The sequence below is a fragment of the Perca flavescens genome, chromosome 7 (assembly GCF_004354835.1).
Source record: "Perca flavescens isolate YP-PL-M2 chromosome 7, PFLA_1.0, whole genome shotgun sequence".
Lineage (NCBI taxonomy): Eukaryota > Metazoa > Chordata > Actinopteri > Perciformes > Percidae > Perca > Perca flavescens.
In genome coordinates, this window is record NC_041337.1 from 5,412,180 (window position 1) to 5,429,354 (window position 17,175).

The 17,175-nt window shown below is 41.0% G+C and overlaps 1 protein-coding gene across 1 annotated transcript in view; it reads left to right on the forward strand.

Moving 5' to 3' along the window:
• Positions 1 to 4,382: 4,382 nt before the first annotated feature.
• cables2b (Cdk5 and Abl enzyme substrate 2b) overlaps positions 4,383 to 17,175 on the forward strand; it is a 43,347-nt gene continuing 30,554 nt past the window's right edge. Inside the window, exon 1 of the mRNA XM_028583225.1 lies at positions 4,383 to 5,002. Coding sequence (XP_028439026.1) covers positions 4,434 to 5,002 — 569 coding nt within the window. The 5' untranslated portion in view covers positions 4,383 to 4,433. The remainder of the gene's footprint in view (positions 5,003 to 17,175) is intronic.

Genomic DNA, 17,175 nt, shown 5'->3' on the forward strand with positions numbered 1-17,175 from the left:
AATACTGTATCTGAAGTCTCTTTTATATAGACCTTAGTGGTCCCCTAATACTGTATCTGAAGTGGTAATACTGTATCTGAAGTCTCTTTTATATAGACCTTAGTGTTCCCCCTAATACTGTATCTGAAGTCTCTTTTATATAGACCTTAGTGTTCCCCTAATACTGTATCTGAAGTCTCTTTTATATAGACCTTAGTGGTCCCCTAATACTGTATCTGAAGTCTCTTTTATATAGACCTTAGTGTTCCCCTAATACTGTATCTGAAGTCTCTTTTATATAGACCTTAATGGTCCCCTAATACTGTATCTGAAGTCTCTTTTATATAGACCTTAGTGGTCCCCTAATACTGTATCTGAAGTCTCTTTTATATAGACCTTAGTGGTCCCCTAATACTGTATCTGAAGTCTCTTTTATATAGGCCTTAGTGGTCCCCTAATACTGTATCTGAAGTCTCTTTTATATAGACCTTAGTGTTCCCCTAATACTGTATCTGAAGTCTCTTTTATATAGACCTTAGTGTTCCCCTAATACTGTATCTGAAGTCTCTTTTATATAGACCTTAGTGTTCCCCTAATACTGTATCTGAAGTCTCTTTTATATAGACCTTAGTGGTCCCCTAATACTGTATCTGAAGTCTCTTTACCGAAATGTTGCAGAATTACAGTCACTAGAGCCAGTCCCAAAAAGAACTTTCCTTAGTTTGTGCCATTTCTGTGTCTGTAGCTAGATAAGATAAGATAAGATATACTTTATTGTCCCCGAAGGAAAACATTTTTTGGACTCTGTCCATTCTGCAGCGTCACAAGACAACACACAATTTAAAAACGGCAACACCAAATACATAGAAGAAAAAACAAAAAAAATACAGAAAAGACAACAAATACAAATATCTCTCAACACATAGTCTCTTGCAATACAAACATGCTAGTTATATATATACTATCTGACCTCATCACACACTTTAAGGACAGTACCAGACAGAGAGAAAGCAGGAAATGACTATTTATATGAACATCTGGTCAGTTGTTCACAGGAATATAATCATTGCTCATTGCTTTGGCACAAAATGCATTGAGTATGCCTTGCAGATCAAAAATAGTTAGCTTTCAGTTGCTATTGAATCATATTACTCTCAAATGCAACTATACACATGTTCTTTATGTAAATCCCTACATGTAAAATAGAGCAAGCAACAATCACAATAACCTGTCACACATAGATAGATAGATAGATAGATAGATAAATAGATAGATAGATAGATAGATAGATAGATAGATAGATAGATAGATAGATGGATAGATGGATGGATAGATAGATATAAATCAATAAAAATGATAGTATAATAACATGTGATATACAGAAGTTATCTCCCCCTTTTACAATGATGCATTGACCCGTTATCCTGACGGCAGCATCATGACCTTCCCATGGTGCACTGCTTCTCTGTGCCCGCCCCCCCCTGGCCCTCTCCTCTGCCAGCATGGCTGAACATCAGAGAGAGGGAGAGTCAGTACGCCCATGGGGCTTTATCAGGATCACGTTAGTCTCCTCCGTCTCGTTATGTAATAGACAAACGCTGTCTGCAACTGCAGCAGTTTTCTCTTCATTTTTTAGCATTTAACAGCAGCAGTGAGACACATTACTGGCTGGTTTTAAACTTGTGGCCTAGATGAAACACGGGCACTGCAGAGAAATGAAATAACACACGTAGAAACACAGTCATTTCAACAGGATACGTGCATGTCGAGCACTGGGAGAGAGAGGGAGGAAGAGAGAGAGAAAGAGAGACATCCCATACAATCAAAATACTGTTCGTTTTGACCACGACCATGTGTTTTGGGCTTATTGCAGGCAAACAGCAATAGTGTAGCAACTCGTTGGACTGCTTCTAAAGGTCAAATGTCACGATTAAGATTAAGTGTTTCTATGAGTCAAAATGATACCAGGAAATGCTATGAGATCATGCTCAGTTCTTTTATCAGCGTCGAAAAGAGCCAGTTGAGGTGGTTTGGGCATCTGGTAAGGATGCCCCCTGGGCGCCTCCCTAGGGAGGTGTTCCAGGCACGTCCAGCTGGGAGGAGGCCTCGGGGAAGACCCAGGACTAGGTGGAGGGATTATATCTCCAACCTGGCCTGGGAACGTCTCGGGATCCCCCAGTCGGAGCTGGTTAATGTTGCTCGGGAAAGGGAAGTTTGGGGTCCCCTGCTGGAGCTGCTCCCCCCGCGACCCGACACCGGATAAGCGGACAAAGATGGATGGATGGATGGATGGATGGAAGTATAGGAGATAAACTCTGAGGTCAGCTTTCGAACTTGAAAGCTGTGATAGGCATTTTATTGTTGGCGTCATTGGGGAAATAAACCTATAATAACCTTTCAGTAAGTTGTAATTCAAGTGCTCTGAGAGAAAACTAGACTTCTGCTCCTCCTCTTGGCTCTGTTTTCAGGCTTTAGAAAATCTAGCCCGTGACGAGAGACTTTGGCCAATCACAGGTCATTTCAGAGAGAGAGAGGGCGTTCCTATTGGCTGTTCTACAAATGCAGATGTGCATGCATGTCCTTTCAGATGGTGATAGCTATTACAGCAAAACATGTGTCAATATCGGCGAAGCGTTTCATAGACTGAGAGAAAATGTTCAGTTTAGCCCTCTGCTATGATTCTAAGGTCGCATTTGAAAAAGAGATTGTGTGTGTGTGTGTGTGTGTGTGTGTGTGTGTGTGTGTGTGTGTGTGTGTGTGTGTGTGTGTAGAGCAGGCACTTTGTATAACTCGATCCTCATCATTGGATTACAGCTCTGTAAGCTCTGCAATCATCCACCCATGTGGCGGCATTTACAATCATATCATCATCATCATCCCTTCTCACACACACACACACACACACACACACACACACACACACACATACAGCAATATTAATAATATATATTTTATTTATGTTTAAAATTGCTCAATATTCATATAAGTAATATTTATTTAAAAAAAACTACAGTTGTATTATTGTATTGTAAACATTTATTTCACAGTTTTATTTTGAAAGCATTTAGGTAAATATAATGTGTAATGTATGTAAAATGGTTGTTATATTCAATACACATAGTGATCATTTAGAAAAAAGATCAAGTTTTTATTTTATTATTATTATGAATGCACCACAATGTAATTTCTTTATCTCCATGCACACACAGCAATTGAATAGCAACTTCATTTGCATTTAAACCCAGGCAAATTTCCTGGTTTGTGAAGCTAACTAGTGATGTCTCCTATGCCTACCACAGGCCTATGATAAAACGTGACATCATGCAAATGAAAAATAAATTTCCAATGAGATCAAACTGATTTGAATGATGTTTTTTTTGGGATTTCCATCCTGCTGTTGTTCCAGCTGGAAGGTCAGGCGTTTTTTTTTTTTTTTTCATTTGTTGCTCTGCAGAAGCACATGTAGGGGATCAGTGGGTGGGTGATAACAGACTACCAGTCTGCAGGGATTACAGTGTGTTGTGTCCGGCGGGTTATATTTAGCAGGCTAAAACAGTCATACTTCACAGTGCGCTCGTCCTGCCGTGCTGGACAGGTGCCACTGGGCCCAGTGCTGGTGTCATTGCAGGGATCAGTGCAGAGAAAATCCACTGAGGTTTCATAACAAAGTGCCAGCAGCCAATCAAAGCTGCTGTCAGGTAGAGCTGCAGTGACAGCTCAGTTAATGCCTCAGCAGCCCTGACACTGCAGAGAGGCAGATGCCGCAGAAAACAGTAACACAAAGGATAAAATACATTATAATGAAATCATAATATCTGGCTTGGAGCCATATGGTGGCTTTTGTTGTGTAAAAAAAAGTGAACCAGCCACCGTGACAGACACAAATCTAAACCGCAATCCAAATGCAACATTTAATCAAAATTAATTTCCAAACAGACATACTGTCAATGCAGGCCAAACAAGCAGTGTACAGTAACGTAGCTATAGATTTCTATAATCCTAATGGATACCTAACTTTTTGAAAAATTGAAAAAATAGAAAGAAGATTTTTAAAAGTACTACCCTGTGGTAAAATAAAATCAACTGCATGGCTTTGTGAAAAGACTTTTGACAATATTTAAAAAATAATAAAAAACAAATAGAGAGAGAGAGAAAACAGGTAAGTAATTTAAATGCACTCTTTATTTATTTTGATTTGAAACAATATTATACACTAATAATACCAGTATTTTGTATAGGCCTTGTATTCTTGTATTCTACCATTTATGGTCAGTATATTTACATTTTTGTAAACTACAGCGTGATGGGACTGGCTTTACACGTCATTGCGTATTCCCGTGTGGGCCAATGAGAGCCGAGGAGAGCGTAAAGCGGTCTCGCGCCGGGTAAAAGGATTTGACAGTTGCTGGTCTCGAGCTCAGAGCTGAGCTGATTTCCTCAGTGGGAAAGAGACCATGGCGGCGGCTGCTACCTGCGGCCAGCACAGCGCTGCAATAACGGCCGCCGTTAGCGGCAAAAAGACGCATAGTAACAGGGAACACAGTCGGAGGAACCGGGAGAACTCTCGCCGGAGACAAGCCGCTCTTTTGTTTCTTAGTAACATCTCCCTGGACGGACGACCAGTCCAGAGTAGTTCAGCCGTGCATGTAGGAAGTCGCCAACACAAAGAGACCGACTTGGAGGGAGCCGACCCCGGCAATGCCAGCTACGGGACATTCTCCGGTTTGGCAGCGACCGCGAACACCGGGAATGTCAACCCCTCCCCAGCACCGAGGACAGGACTCCTCAACATACCGCCTATCCTCGTCCTGCCGTCGGACACAGAGTTCAACGATGTGGGGAGCGCGGAGGTGCTGCTCGAGTGCTGCAGAGGCTCGTTCCCTTCGCCGGGGAACAGTAACCTGCTCTCGTCGTCCCCATCCAGCACCAGCCTGCTACCGTCGCCGCTGGGACCGCGGAAGTCTTCCACACTGCTGTCAGTTCACAGCTGCAACTCCGTGTCCTCGTCAGAGCCGCGACAAAGGTGAGGGACACACGGCTGTGTTTGTGTTTTTGTGCATTCCTCTGTGGCCGCATTCCCCTTGAAACAGCGCACGGCTAGCTGAAAGTTTGAGGGAGGAGATTGTTGTCATCGGCTCACACAGAACTAGACTGTGGCTGGTCCTGGTCCGTCTCGCTAAGAGACGGTTCGACACTGGTTTTGACGCAGGGTTCAACATTGGCACCAATCGCCTGCCAAAAATGCTGGTAGATGTAGATTTGCTTCACTAACAAGCCCAAAACAAACAAACAACGGTAGCCTAATCTATTGAGTGGCTGGTAAAATTGAAACATTCATTAGCCATGGTGGACGAAAAGTTCATTTTGAACCCTGCTTTGATGCCTTTAAGTCCTTGGTTCCAGTGAAATTATGACACTTACAACCAAGGGCATAACTTTGGGTTTAACATTTGAGATATTTTGAGCAAAATTTAAATTTTGAGCACATCAAACACTTAATTTCCTGCATTGTGGTGAATTTTTTATATATATATATATATATATATATATATATATATATATATATATATATATATATATATTTTCTTTTTTTTTTTTTTTTTTTTTTTTTGGGGGTCCTCTGTAAGTGAATTTGCATCCATAACCCCGCAAAAGGCCAAAATAGCCAATTTGGCTCTCTTTCTCTTCATTCTTCTCCTCCTCAGCACCTGCTCATTAATGTTACAGCTGCCATTACGCAAACATTTTGAAATAAAAGCAAAAATGCTTACTTCCTCCATAACCTCCCCAACGTTAGTGCAACAGCGTGCTGCGTCTGATGTCATTGGTATTGTTCTTTTGTGCATGCGGGTCAGTTCGAAACCGCGAACAGTTCACACTGGAATCTGATATAGGCCACATTTTTAAAAGGTAATGTGAACAGCCAAACAAAAAAATCGCATCTGAGCAAAAAAAATCCAAATTAAGAGTTAAAGGTGCCCTGCCACACGTATTTCATTACTTTGTGGTGATGTCTGAAGTTCTACCATGGACTCTGTAACATTTTTTGTTTTTGTAAAATGCCTTGGTTACCTTGTTTCAAGCCATTCTAGGGTGGTATAGAAAGTCTGCAGGAAGACTCAGCTCGATTTCTGCCAGTTCTCATTAATATTCAACAAGCAAAGCTGTTTGAATCTGATTGGCTAACAGCTAGCCAGTGAGAGCTTGGACTACAAGACTGACCAGCTTTTGTAATTGGCCTGATTTCTTTTCAGTGGCTAGAGCTGACAAAGGAGGTAGCAGTTCATTTTCACATTCACAACATAACACAAACACATATGGACCTAACATATTTCAAAAAATGCAAGTAAAACGGTGTTGTATGGCAGGGCACCTTTTAAGACTAGCCAACGTAGCTAGTGAACGTAGCCAAACTGAACTCAGATCATTCACTGTAGGCTATGTAAATGTACTGAGTCATGTCCTGAGTCACAGCCCGCATGCTCAGGTGATGACTCGTGAGAAAATGTCTTATGAATTACATGACTAATGCCTGTTGACTTTGGGAGGTGGTAGTAGTGGTGGTGGTGGTGGTGGTGGTGTGGACTATTATATCTTTAGGCTATAGCTACAAGAAATTGTTGACGTCAACCTTTGTGAAATATGACTAATGTTGGCCTGTGCTCACTGTTGCTGTCATAATTGAAATGAGAGAGTAACTGTTAAACCACTGGGTAGGAACCTCCTTTACATAAAGACCAAACTGTGTCCATAACATTGGGTGCTGGAAACCTGTTGAGTGCTGGGTCAGATCCCTTTGGTCCTGTTTACTTACTCAGATCAGATGTTGTCTCGTTTAAATCATGATTTTTTGTTTTGTTTAAGTCAAACCAACATTTTCTTTCATTTTACAATAATAGTAAACTAGTCATTATTTTTTTGATCAATCCTTAATTCCTCAAAATAAGAAAAAAAAATTGCTTTTGTATTAACTAACAGTCTCCTTTAGGTGTTGATCAATCACTTTATTTGTCACATGAAATCGTACAATTACAATTTCAGTCAAATGTTATCCGTCAGCTCCTTCAATTTATGCATTAAGAAGAGGTATAGTAAAATAGTGTATTTCATTTATGCAAAATCCTTCTTAGTCTTTAATAAGACCTGATTTTAAATAGTATTGCATTTGAGAACTTAGGAATATTTTGTCCATTTGTCATAATATGCTTGTATGATAAAATGTTTATACTCTTACTTGGTTTACTTTAAATTAGTGTTTTCCTTTAGAGCTCTAAAACTCTGAGTCGTTTTTTTCAAGACGTAAATTTGCTTTTTGCACTACTCATACTATTCACATGAGTAGTTATAAGAAAGTTGGACTGAAAAGTATCTGCAGGTAGAGAGTTTGAATGCCGCGACCCTCCACTTCCCCCTTTTGCAAAAGCACAAACCCAGACATGCCTTTTTGAACTTGCATATTTTTTGTATATCTCTCAGAAACAGTGTAAGAAATACCAATCATAGGTTTATTCTCAGCCTTGTTAATAAATTTGAGCTTGGTTGTGTATAGTCTGATAGGAAAAGTAATAGCCTGCTGGAGTAGCTTGGTGGCTTTTTAGAGAGGAAGTGAACGGAGGACGGTTTAAAACCACTAACCGACAACATGAAGTCAAGATGTTTCTGTGGCACAGTAGTCTCTCATTGCCAGCACATCCTCCACAGCGCAGCGGAGGAAGGTCTGGCTAGTCCACGCAGCATTCCTGGACGGGAGAAAAAGGTGCTCTGGTTTATTGGCACTTCTTTAAACCAATCACAATCGCCTTGGCCGGCGCTAAGTAGGGCGGCACCATATGACCTAAAATTGATTAATTGTACATTTTACCTCTAATGATAAATTAATGATAATTGATTAATTTGATTATTTAGAACAATGGGATTTCATTGTTCTAAATAATCTTTTCTGAAGCCAAAATGTTCCTGGACGACGGACACTGCAGTTTTTTTGGGCACAAGTTGCTTAGTTCAGTTCAATATCACCATAAGACATGGTCTCAAAACACTGTACAACAGGGAATTCAGTAGAAGTTAGGATTAAAAATACATTAGAATCATTTGCGGATATATAGGTACATAAAAGTGAAATGAAAAGTGGTACAAGGGTAAAAACAAAAGAGGAAGTCCATAATGTTTGGAAAGAAGAAATGTTTTGAGTTTTGATTTAAAAGTGGTGATGGAGCTGGCTTCTCTGATGTACAACGGAAGGTTATTCCAGAGATGCGGTGCTCGATTAAAAAAAGGCACGGGGGCCTGCCGATATCTTTTTGACCCTAGGAATTTCTAAAAGATTGGTACCCAGGGAGCTGAGTGGTTGTGCGGGGGGTATAGGGGTTAATCAGTTCAGCTAGGTATGTATTTAGTGATTTTTTTTTTTTGTAGGTTAAAAGGAGGATTTTAAAATCTGCTCTCTGCTGTATGGGCAGCCAGTGGAGTGAGGTTAAGACAGGAGTTATGTGGTCATATCTCTTGGCCCTTGTCAGTACCCTGGCTGCTGCTGCATTTTGGATGAGCTGCAGGCTTCTAAGTGAACATGCAGGGAGGCTGGAACACATTGGGTATTGCAGTAGTCTAGCCTAGAAGACACAAAGGCTAGTTGCCTTGCACTCTGTGTTTGAGTTATCCTCCGTTATGCTTTCCATGCGGCCGACTGGTCCCGAAGTCACGTGACGACACATGCAGTAGAATGTTTTTAAGGAGAAAGTAGGCCTATCAACAGGAATACATTATCGAAATTATCGTCATGGGAATTATACGTTGATAACAGCTTCAGAATTTCGATGTCCATTCATTTTCGATTAATCGTCCAGGAGTAGCGCTAAGCGCCAGACTGTGCAACAGCGCCTCTGTAAAATAGCCTCGGGAAGGAACTTGTTTTGGTTGAACATGTGTATGTTCAAAAGTAGTTTTAGTCGTGCAACAGAAAAATCTGATTGGACAGATAATTTAGCTAGCTGTCTGGATTTACCCTGCAGAGATCTGAGGAGCAGTTAACCACAGTCCTCAGAAATCCACCGGAGGTTAGAGCGCCAACACCAAAAAAGAGGAAGGTAACGGACATCCGGCCAAAATAAGGCTCGACGGTGTTTTAAGCCCCCAACGTCTCCTTCCAGGTGGTGCTGCGACCGTTGACTTCAAGGCACCTAACCCTAACCTTGACTCTAACCATAACCATTGCCTAATCCTAGTGCCTTCCAGGCAGCCCTTCCTGGAAGGAGACGTTGGGGGCTTAAAACACCGATAAACCAAAATGAGGGACATCCTGTGGAATTTACCTGAACAATCCCGTAAATGAAAATTGATCGATATATAGACTAGTGGCCCAGTAACCCAGAATCATTGTCATTTGGGTGTTTACTGCAGTAACTCGGTATTAGTTTGGATTTTCTCCCCGGAGAAATTCCGACAGAGGCAGATATGTGCTGACTGAGAACAGGAGGATGCAACAGGAAAAGAGTAAGAGATCCATTTCATAAATATTAATCGTGTGAATAAATTTCAGTGACAGAGTGTTTGGACGAAGCGTACTCATCTGGCGGCGGGTTCACACTTACAGCACTTGTGCGAGTGCTGATGGACAGACGAGCTTAGTCACCACGTTGGCAGCGTGTCAAACCCTGAGAATGTCAGCCCCGCTGAGATAAACACTGCTTAACCTATTTACCGCCAACAACAGGCCGGGAAATTAGCGGCAGATAACAGCTCATCAGTCAGACTGCTGCACCGCCCGTCGGATACAGCTCCTGCTCTGGGACTTGATTTAGTTTTACTGTCTGTGTGATGCTGCATGTATACAGTATTTCATTGGGTATTTTCTTTTTATGCCAAGATAGTTGTTGTCAGTGTTACTAACAAGCAATGCGAGGTTTAAAAAAAATAAATACAAAATTGTTAATTTGCAAAGGACGGAAACTTACTATTATTGATTTGATCTAGTGATTTTCTTTAAACAAATTGATTGTCAAGTTTATAAAAGGTCAGAAAATACAGAAATACAGTTTTCAAATTGCTTGTTCTCCAATAGTCCAAAACCACATAATATCTAAGATATTCAATTTAAAGTGAAAAGAGAGAATCAGGATATTAGTACCTAGTAGTATATTAGTACCTAGTAGTAATAGGCGGCAGCCATAATTTATTTTAATAACATTATAGACAAGCAACTCGAACCAGTATATTAAGGCAATTTTTGGCTAAAACATGACTCAATTCACTCAATTCAATTCATTGATTATCGAAAGAAGTTGCAATTTAATTTTCTGTTGACTAATCAATTAACAGAAAAATTATTATTATTAAGGATTAGCCTATATCAGCAGATATTCTTTTTTTAAATAAACTAGGGCTGCAGCTATTGATTATTTAAGTAGTAGTAGTAGTATCCTACAGATTATTTTGATTAATCCAATAAGAAATATATTTTGTTTTATTAAAGAACAAATCTAAATGTACAAAAGAGAACATAAAACGGGTGTCCTAAAGAGAACAACTAACCCAATCAGCTAACCAGCTCTGTGTGACCGCACTCACCAGCCGGTGGGTCCCCGCGCTTTCTATCATCCAGTGGACTTTTGCAGGCAGGTGAGCGGTTTTCATTCGTTATCATACTTATGTTAACGTTATTGGGGTTGGGCATCGAGAACCAGTTCCAACTTGGAACCAGTTCAGAAAATAACTATTTCAATGGAATTGTTTGAAAATTTGGTTTTAGAATCCCATCATCGGTCCCAAATTGAACATGCGCAAGTTTTGGGATTAAAAACGTATACATTATTATTATTATTATTATTATTATTATTATTATGTGATCCATTTCAACTCCACCTCTCAAAGATTTGAGAATCATAAGAACCGGAATCAAAAGGATGAATCGAAAGCGGAATCCGAATAGTTCAAATCCAAACGATGCCCAACCCTGAACGTTGCCTTGTGTTGGCTCTGCTCCGTGGGCTGGGTAGTGGGTGCCTAACCCTTAGACTGGATGCTGGAGCACTGACGTTGCACTACTGTGCTAAGCTAGTTGGGTTTTCCAATGGAAACGCTGTACGGAGTTTCGGTTTTTATTTCAGCTCGAAATGATCCCAAACTTTGTTTCCTCTGGTCTGTCTCTTCTCTTCGCCCCTTGCTCCTCCTATTTCTGAAGTGCAATTTCTTGTCTCTTATGGCAGACATTTATGCACGTACCAATAGATTTGTAATTGGCTAATTAGGCCCTTAACATTGGCTGACCGATTGATTGGTTCGACTGGTAGTTCACAACCCGGAGGTTGATGTAAACTGTATTTCGATTACAAAGACATAAATATGTTAACTTCCATATGTCATATGGTATCAGGGCTAGATGTTTCTCATAATTACATTCAAACGGCGTCTCTGCTGCATTACTTATGTATTGATGTTGAAATACTGTTACATTTGGACAGTAGCACCATGTGCTGCTGCTGAACCTAGTTCCCTGTGTTAGTCATTAATCAGGATTGCTAAAGATCTAGCCAGCTGGTTAAAGAGTAGTCTGGATCAATGGAAGCGCATGTCCAGGTTAAAGCCTGACAGCCGGCACGTGACGTCAGGCGTTTGTCCCTCACTTTTCTGCTCTCTGTGTGTTTGTCGTTCTCAAACTCTTGTTCGCTTCGGGAAACGACAACTAACTTTGGATTGTGGATCAAGGAAGGCCTGCTTGGTTCTTTCAGGGAATGATTGTAAAGATTTACAAAGAATATGTTTAGGGCATTTCCTCTCTAACTGGGACGTTTTGGGACCGATTGGTGGGATTGTTGTGGACGAAGTGCACACGGTTTAACCATGTATCCAGCTAATTTAAATAGCTCAAGTTACTGTATTGTGTGAACAGTCAACTTCATTTAATATTGTATGTGGTGCAAACGTTCCACCAAAACCAATTCCTTCCTGAGACTATTTTTAGCAGAGCCACCATCGCTGTGTCCGGAGCTTAACACCGCCCAGGACGATTGTGATTGGTTTAAAGAAATGCAAACAACGCTTAAAGCGTTTTTTTTTTTTCTCCTATCCCAGGATGCATCTGTGGTGTAGCCAGACTTTCCTCCACCGCGCTGTGAAGATGGCAATGCGAGACTAGTTAAAGAGGGAAAGTGTTTAGAGATGTTGCTGCTAAAGATCCTGCTGTGGCCGGTGTTTTCCTCAAGTTTCCTGTTCGCTGGGACGGAAGCAGCTGAATTTAAAAGCGGCCTTTCTCCGCACCTGTAAACACTTCCTGGTGTGATGAATTTGGCTGTGGTCAGATACGATCATCAGTCACGCTCTGTTTAGTCTCTCGGTCTGTAACGAGGCTCAGAGTGTGTGAAGTTGTGCCAGCCAGCGGCTTCATTAGCCTAAACACACACACACACACACACACACACACACACACACACACACACACACACACACACACACACACACACACACACACACACACACACACAAACACAATCACAAACACTCACAAACACAAACACACACAATCACAAACACACACAAACACAAACAGTTTAGCTGTTTAACAGATGCTCTTACTGTACAGTGAGTAAGCACACCTGGCTTGTAGTGTACACACTTTGGCTGCAGGTTTTTAAAATAATGTATAGGATTATTATTATTATTATTATTGTATATTATTATTGTATATTATTCCAGCATTTATCTTATGAAATAACCGTAGAAAGGCCAGAAGTCTTTTTAAACCAAACATTCCACTAAATATTGCACATTCGATTAATCGCGGTCTTCAGGATTAACTAATCGCATTCTTTCAAATTGCGATGTTGATTTTGAAAACGATTCATCATTCAGCCCTAAAACGGAACAAAAAACCAGCTGCAGAAGTGTTTGAACTTGCGACCTTCGACAAGCTTTGGCACCTTCGCCTCAGTCAGTTGAGTGAATCCTCTTCTTTTATTGTGTTATTGTATTTCCCTTGCAAAACCAATGGTGCTTTCATATAGGCCTCTAGCTATAAACAATAAATGATAAATAAAAATGAGCTCGATCATTTTGAAATGGAAATTATCGTGGCCAGAACAATTTCCGTTTAATTCAATTAAATTTTATTTATTCTATATTAGTCAATTCATAATTTTTGATTGTGTTTGGTTTTTATTCCAGTGCATTTTTTGTTAACAGAGACTGAGAGTTCATTTTTTTTTTAATTGTTTTTGGTTGTTTTGTTCATTTATTGTGGATATTTAAAATGTCTTCCAGTTCCAGTGTTAAAATATTCTTTAGAAATAAAAGTTTATTGATCTTCGAAAAGCCTGCATTATTATGCCATTATCATTATATTAGATGAAAACGGTCTCCAAACGACAATATTAACGTTAATCGCAATAATTTCTGGGACAATTTATCGTCCAGCAATATTTGTTATCGTGACAGGCCTACTTTCATATGAAATAATTGTACAAGGTTCCCTCTAACCTGCCGCACTATTCAAAGTATCAATGTTTACATTATAAATTGACCGCAACGGTTACATTGATGTCATTTTATTTCCCATGAACACACAATACAGTGCAGCTCTACAGACTCTACGGTCCGTAAGTCTGAAGTGACCGTTCATTCCGATATCTTGAAGTCAGAGGTCAAGGGACCTATTTTAAAATAGCCATGCCAGTTTTTCCCTCGCCAAAATGTAGCCTAGCTTTGGAGCGTTATTTAACGCTCCTTCCCGACAAGCCAGGACATGGTCGGTACCAATGGATGCTCTAGGTCTTCTCGTTTAAGAAGCTCCATTCTGGATCTTATGAATCGATATTGGATAGGGCTGTGTATTGGCAAGAATCTGGTGGTACGATACCTATCATGATACATTGGTCACTTCAATATATTGGAATATATTTCGATACTGTGAATAAGGCGATATATTGAGAATTTTTTTTTAAGTATAATTTTAGAAAAAACAAATATTAAAAAAAAAGATATGATGTTCATAAAAGTCAAAGATTACTTTAGGTAAACAATTCAGTACACTGAAAATCCATCTGCCAGTTTGGGATTGTGGTTCCCAGGCTCTTAGTGAGCTAATGTTGATATGCTAAAGTAGGCCAAAGTTCAGCCATAGCTAGATTGTTAGCTTCTAGCAAAAAGTCAGACACTGTAAAGCCTGTTTTACACTGGACACAGCCCAGCTGGCGCGTGCAAATGTGACATCATGGGATCGCCGTGACTATTTATACCCGCGCTGGTGGTCGCGACTAGCCTGACATGGTCATACTCACATTCTAGTCAGAATGTGACTTCCCGACCTCGAATATTGTGGGTGGGGCTAAGTTTGGCTGGCATCCAGGCTAGGTCGCAACACTAGTTGCAGTCTTCTCCTGAACAGCAGTGGTGCTAATGAGCAAAGGCTACCGACGTTGCTCTTTCTACGGACTAGAAGAAGAAAAAGATAAACAAAGGCAGACATGGCAGCAGCATTGCCAAAAGATATTTCCTTTTTGAAAATCGTACAGTATTGCAAAATAAAATATCGCAATATTCAAACCCAGCCCTATTGCTGATATTGTGCAATGGGTTCATGTGTGAGAGAAGTGCTAGAAAAAGAACTCCCAGTTCAGGGGGCCCGCAGGATGTTTTTTTTTTCCGCTGTTGTACTGTGTCTGCTTTCAGAATTTGGAACAATGAGATTTCTCTACTAAAGTGGACATTAAACATTCATGAGTTTCATGAAAACTACAACAGCCTCCAACACTTCAGGGGACAAAGGCGGGGATAATACGTGTACACATCTGTACTGCATTTAAAGTGAGGACATGATGATGTAACCTCGACAGCCAGACAACTCCATGCCTACAACCCTTGCTCTAACTGTGGTCTAAACCTAAGTCTAACCATAACCCTTGAACTGCAATTTTGATGTGCATTTATAATAATCTGTGTGCACATAACCGATTATTATTTTTTTCCTTTAGTACTGATACTACAGTGTACATGTGTGGCATGATGGTAAGCAAGCACAGACTGTGTGCGTGCATGTGTGTGAACGTGATGGAGAGAACGTGATTAGAAGTTTACAAAACTGCAATAACATCTGTATTTTCGTGTGTGTGTGTGTGTGTGTGTGTGTGTGTGTGTGTGTGTGTGTGTGTGTGTGTGTGTGTGTGTGTGTGTGTGTGTGTGTGTGTGTGTGTGTGTGTGTGTGTGTGTGTGTGTGTGTGTGTGTGTGTGTGTGTGTGTGTGTGTGTGTGTGTGAGAATAGGAAAACATGATAAGTGTATGTTGTGCTCCATGTTTATCTCTACGTGAGTCCAGGCCTAAGTGTTTATCTGTGGGGACGTTTTTGTGTGATTACGTCAGAGTGTGTGTGTGTGTGTGTGTTTTCGTGTTTGTGTGCAAATGTGATGCACATTTTTACCCCTTTATCGAATTTTAGACACTTCTCTTTACCCAGGAGCATTTATTTTTGAACAGGTGCTTAAAATGTTCTGTAGCTCATGAATTGATTGATTTCCAAGTGTAGCCACTATACTTAAACAAATAAATAAAAAATACCCAGTCCAGTTTAGTTGGATATTGGAGGGGGTGTTATGCTAGTAGGGACTAATATAGCCTCCAGCTGCTAGCCTCAATCAGAGATGAGGAGTGGGCTACAGAAGGTCTTTCTAACTCCAACCACCCAGAACTTGTAGTCTTCAGAGTAATCAAAACTACACAGACCGGCCACTAAATTAATAAAAATGTAACCACGTAATGTTTCATTCACATGCTCTTGTCATAGCGGAGGAATGCACAGTGCTCTTGCCAGATGACTGACAACTTGTTCGGCTTAATATCTAACAAGTGTCGCTAGCTAACTAACTAGCGTTAGCCGCAGCGGGGGCTGCTCGGTCCCTCCACTCTTTTGCCGAGACGCAGCGTTGACAGCCCCGGAGATGGACAGTCTGTTTCGCTATCTCCCGGTTTTCTGCTGCCGCATCGGTGGGGAGTAAAACAGATGGCCGCTGATTCAGGCATCGCTGTGTGTTGTATGGTATCTACGGTTCACAGCGCTGGCGGATCATTTCTGGTTTAAAAACCACTCCATGCGGAGTGGGGAGGGGCAGTCGGAGCACACGCTTAACCTGATCTTACCCCGGTTAAGGTGTATACATACAGGGGTTATCTAGGTCTGTAAACCGGGTTATGAGAACTTTTAACCGGCCTTAACCAGAACATAATGCTTTTTAAGCTGCATGTAAACACAGTAACTGACACTCTGCTGACCTCGTCTGACGTAGACTGTCACAGACTCGAGATGTAATGAGGGTTGTTCCTGGTTTAAATTAGGATTTGGCTTTTCCCCTGATGACATCAGGCCCACAAGACTCTCTGAGCTAAGTTGCTTATTTGAAACAGTTGCTGGATGAGCTTCAGGCTCTCGGCATCATTGTTCATCTAAGGTTCTTCTATTGCCAGGAGGAAATGAAACCAAACGGCAGTTAAAGACTGATAAGCCTAAAACAGAAAGAAAAGAAAGAGGAAGCGTGGATCAGCATGACTGAGCTTCTCCGTAAATAACCAGTGTTACCAATTTAGCGACTTTGTCGCTAGATTTAGCGACTTTTCAGACCCCCTTAACGAGTTTTTTTTTTTTTTTCATAAAAGTGACTAGCGACAAATCTGGCGACTTTGTGTAGAAAAGAGTGTTCTCCAGCGAGCATGCAAAGGTATTGCTCTCTTATGGCCGCCAAAACGGTCTCCTCTCTCTTCTGTGCTGTGACTGAGGAGCAGCCCCTCCACTCGCTGCTCTCTCCTCATGAGCAGCAGCACTGAGCAGGCAGGTAGAAGGGGAGGGCGGGGACAGGGTGCGCGGGGGCCTGTGTAGGTAGGAGAGACAGCGGGACGCGACGGGAAATAGACGCCCCTGGCCCCGGCCCTGGCCCCGGCCCCGGCCCCCGGCCCCTGGGCAAGCCAGCCTTCTTTGAGAATTCTTTATTGATCATTTTCCCTCCCTTTTGTAGAATTTCTTTTGTTTTACTTCAAATATAGGCAAATAAGTATATTTAATATATGTGTGTGTGTTTTTAAAAAGACTGGTATGTATAGTGGGCTTTATGACCAAAAATGTATCACAGTATTTTTTAAGATTCTGGCAGTTTTACGGTATATCATGGTCCTTTTGCTCGACTGGGCCTTTATTTAGGTTTATAATGGCTTATTCTACTGTTA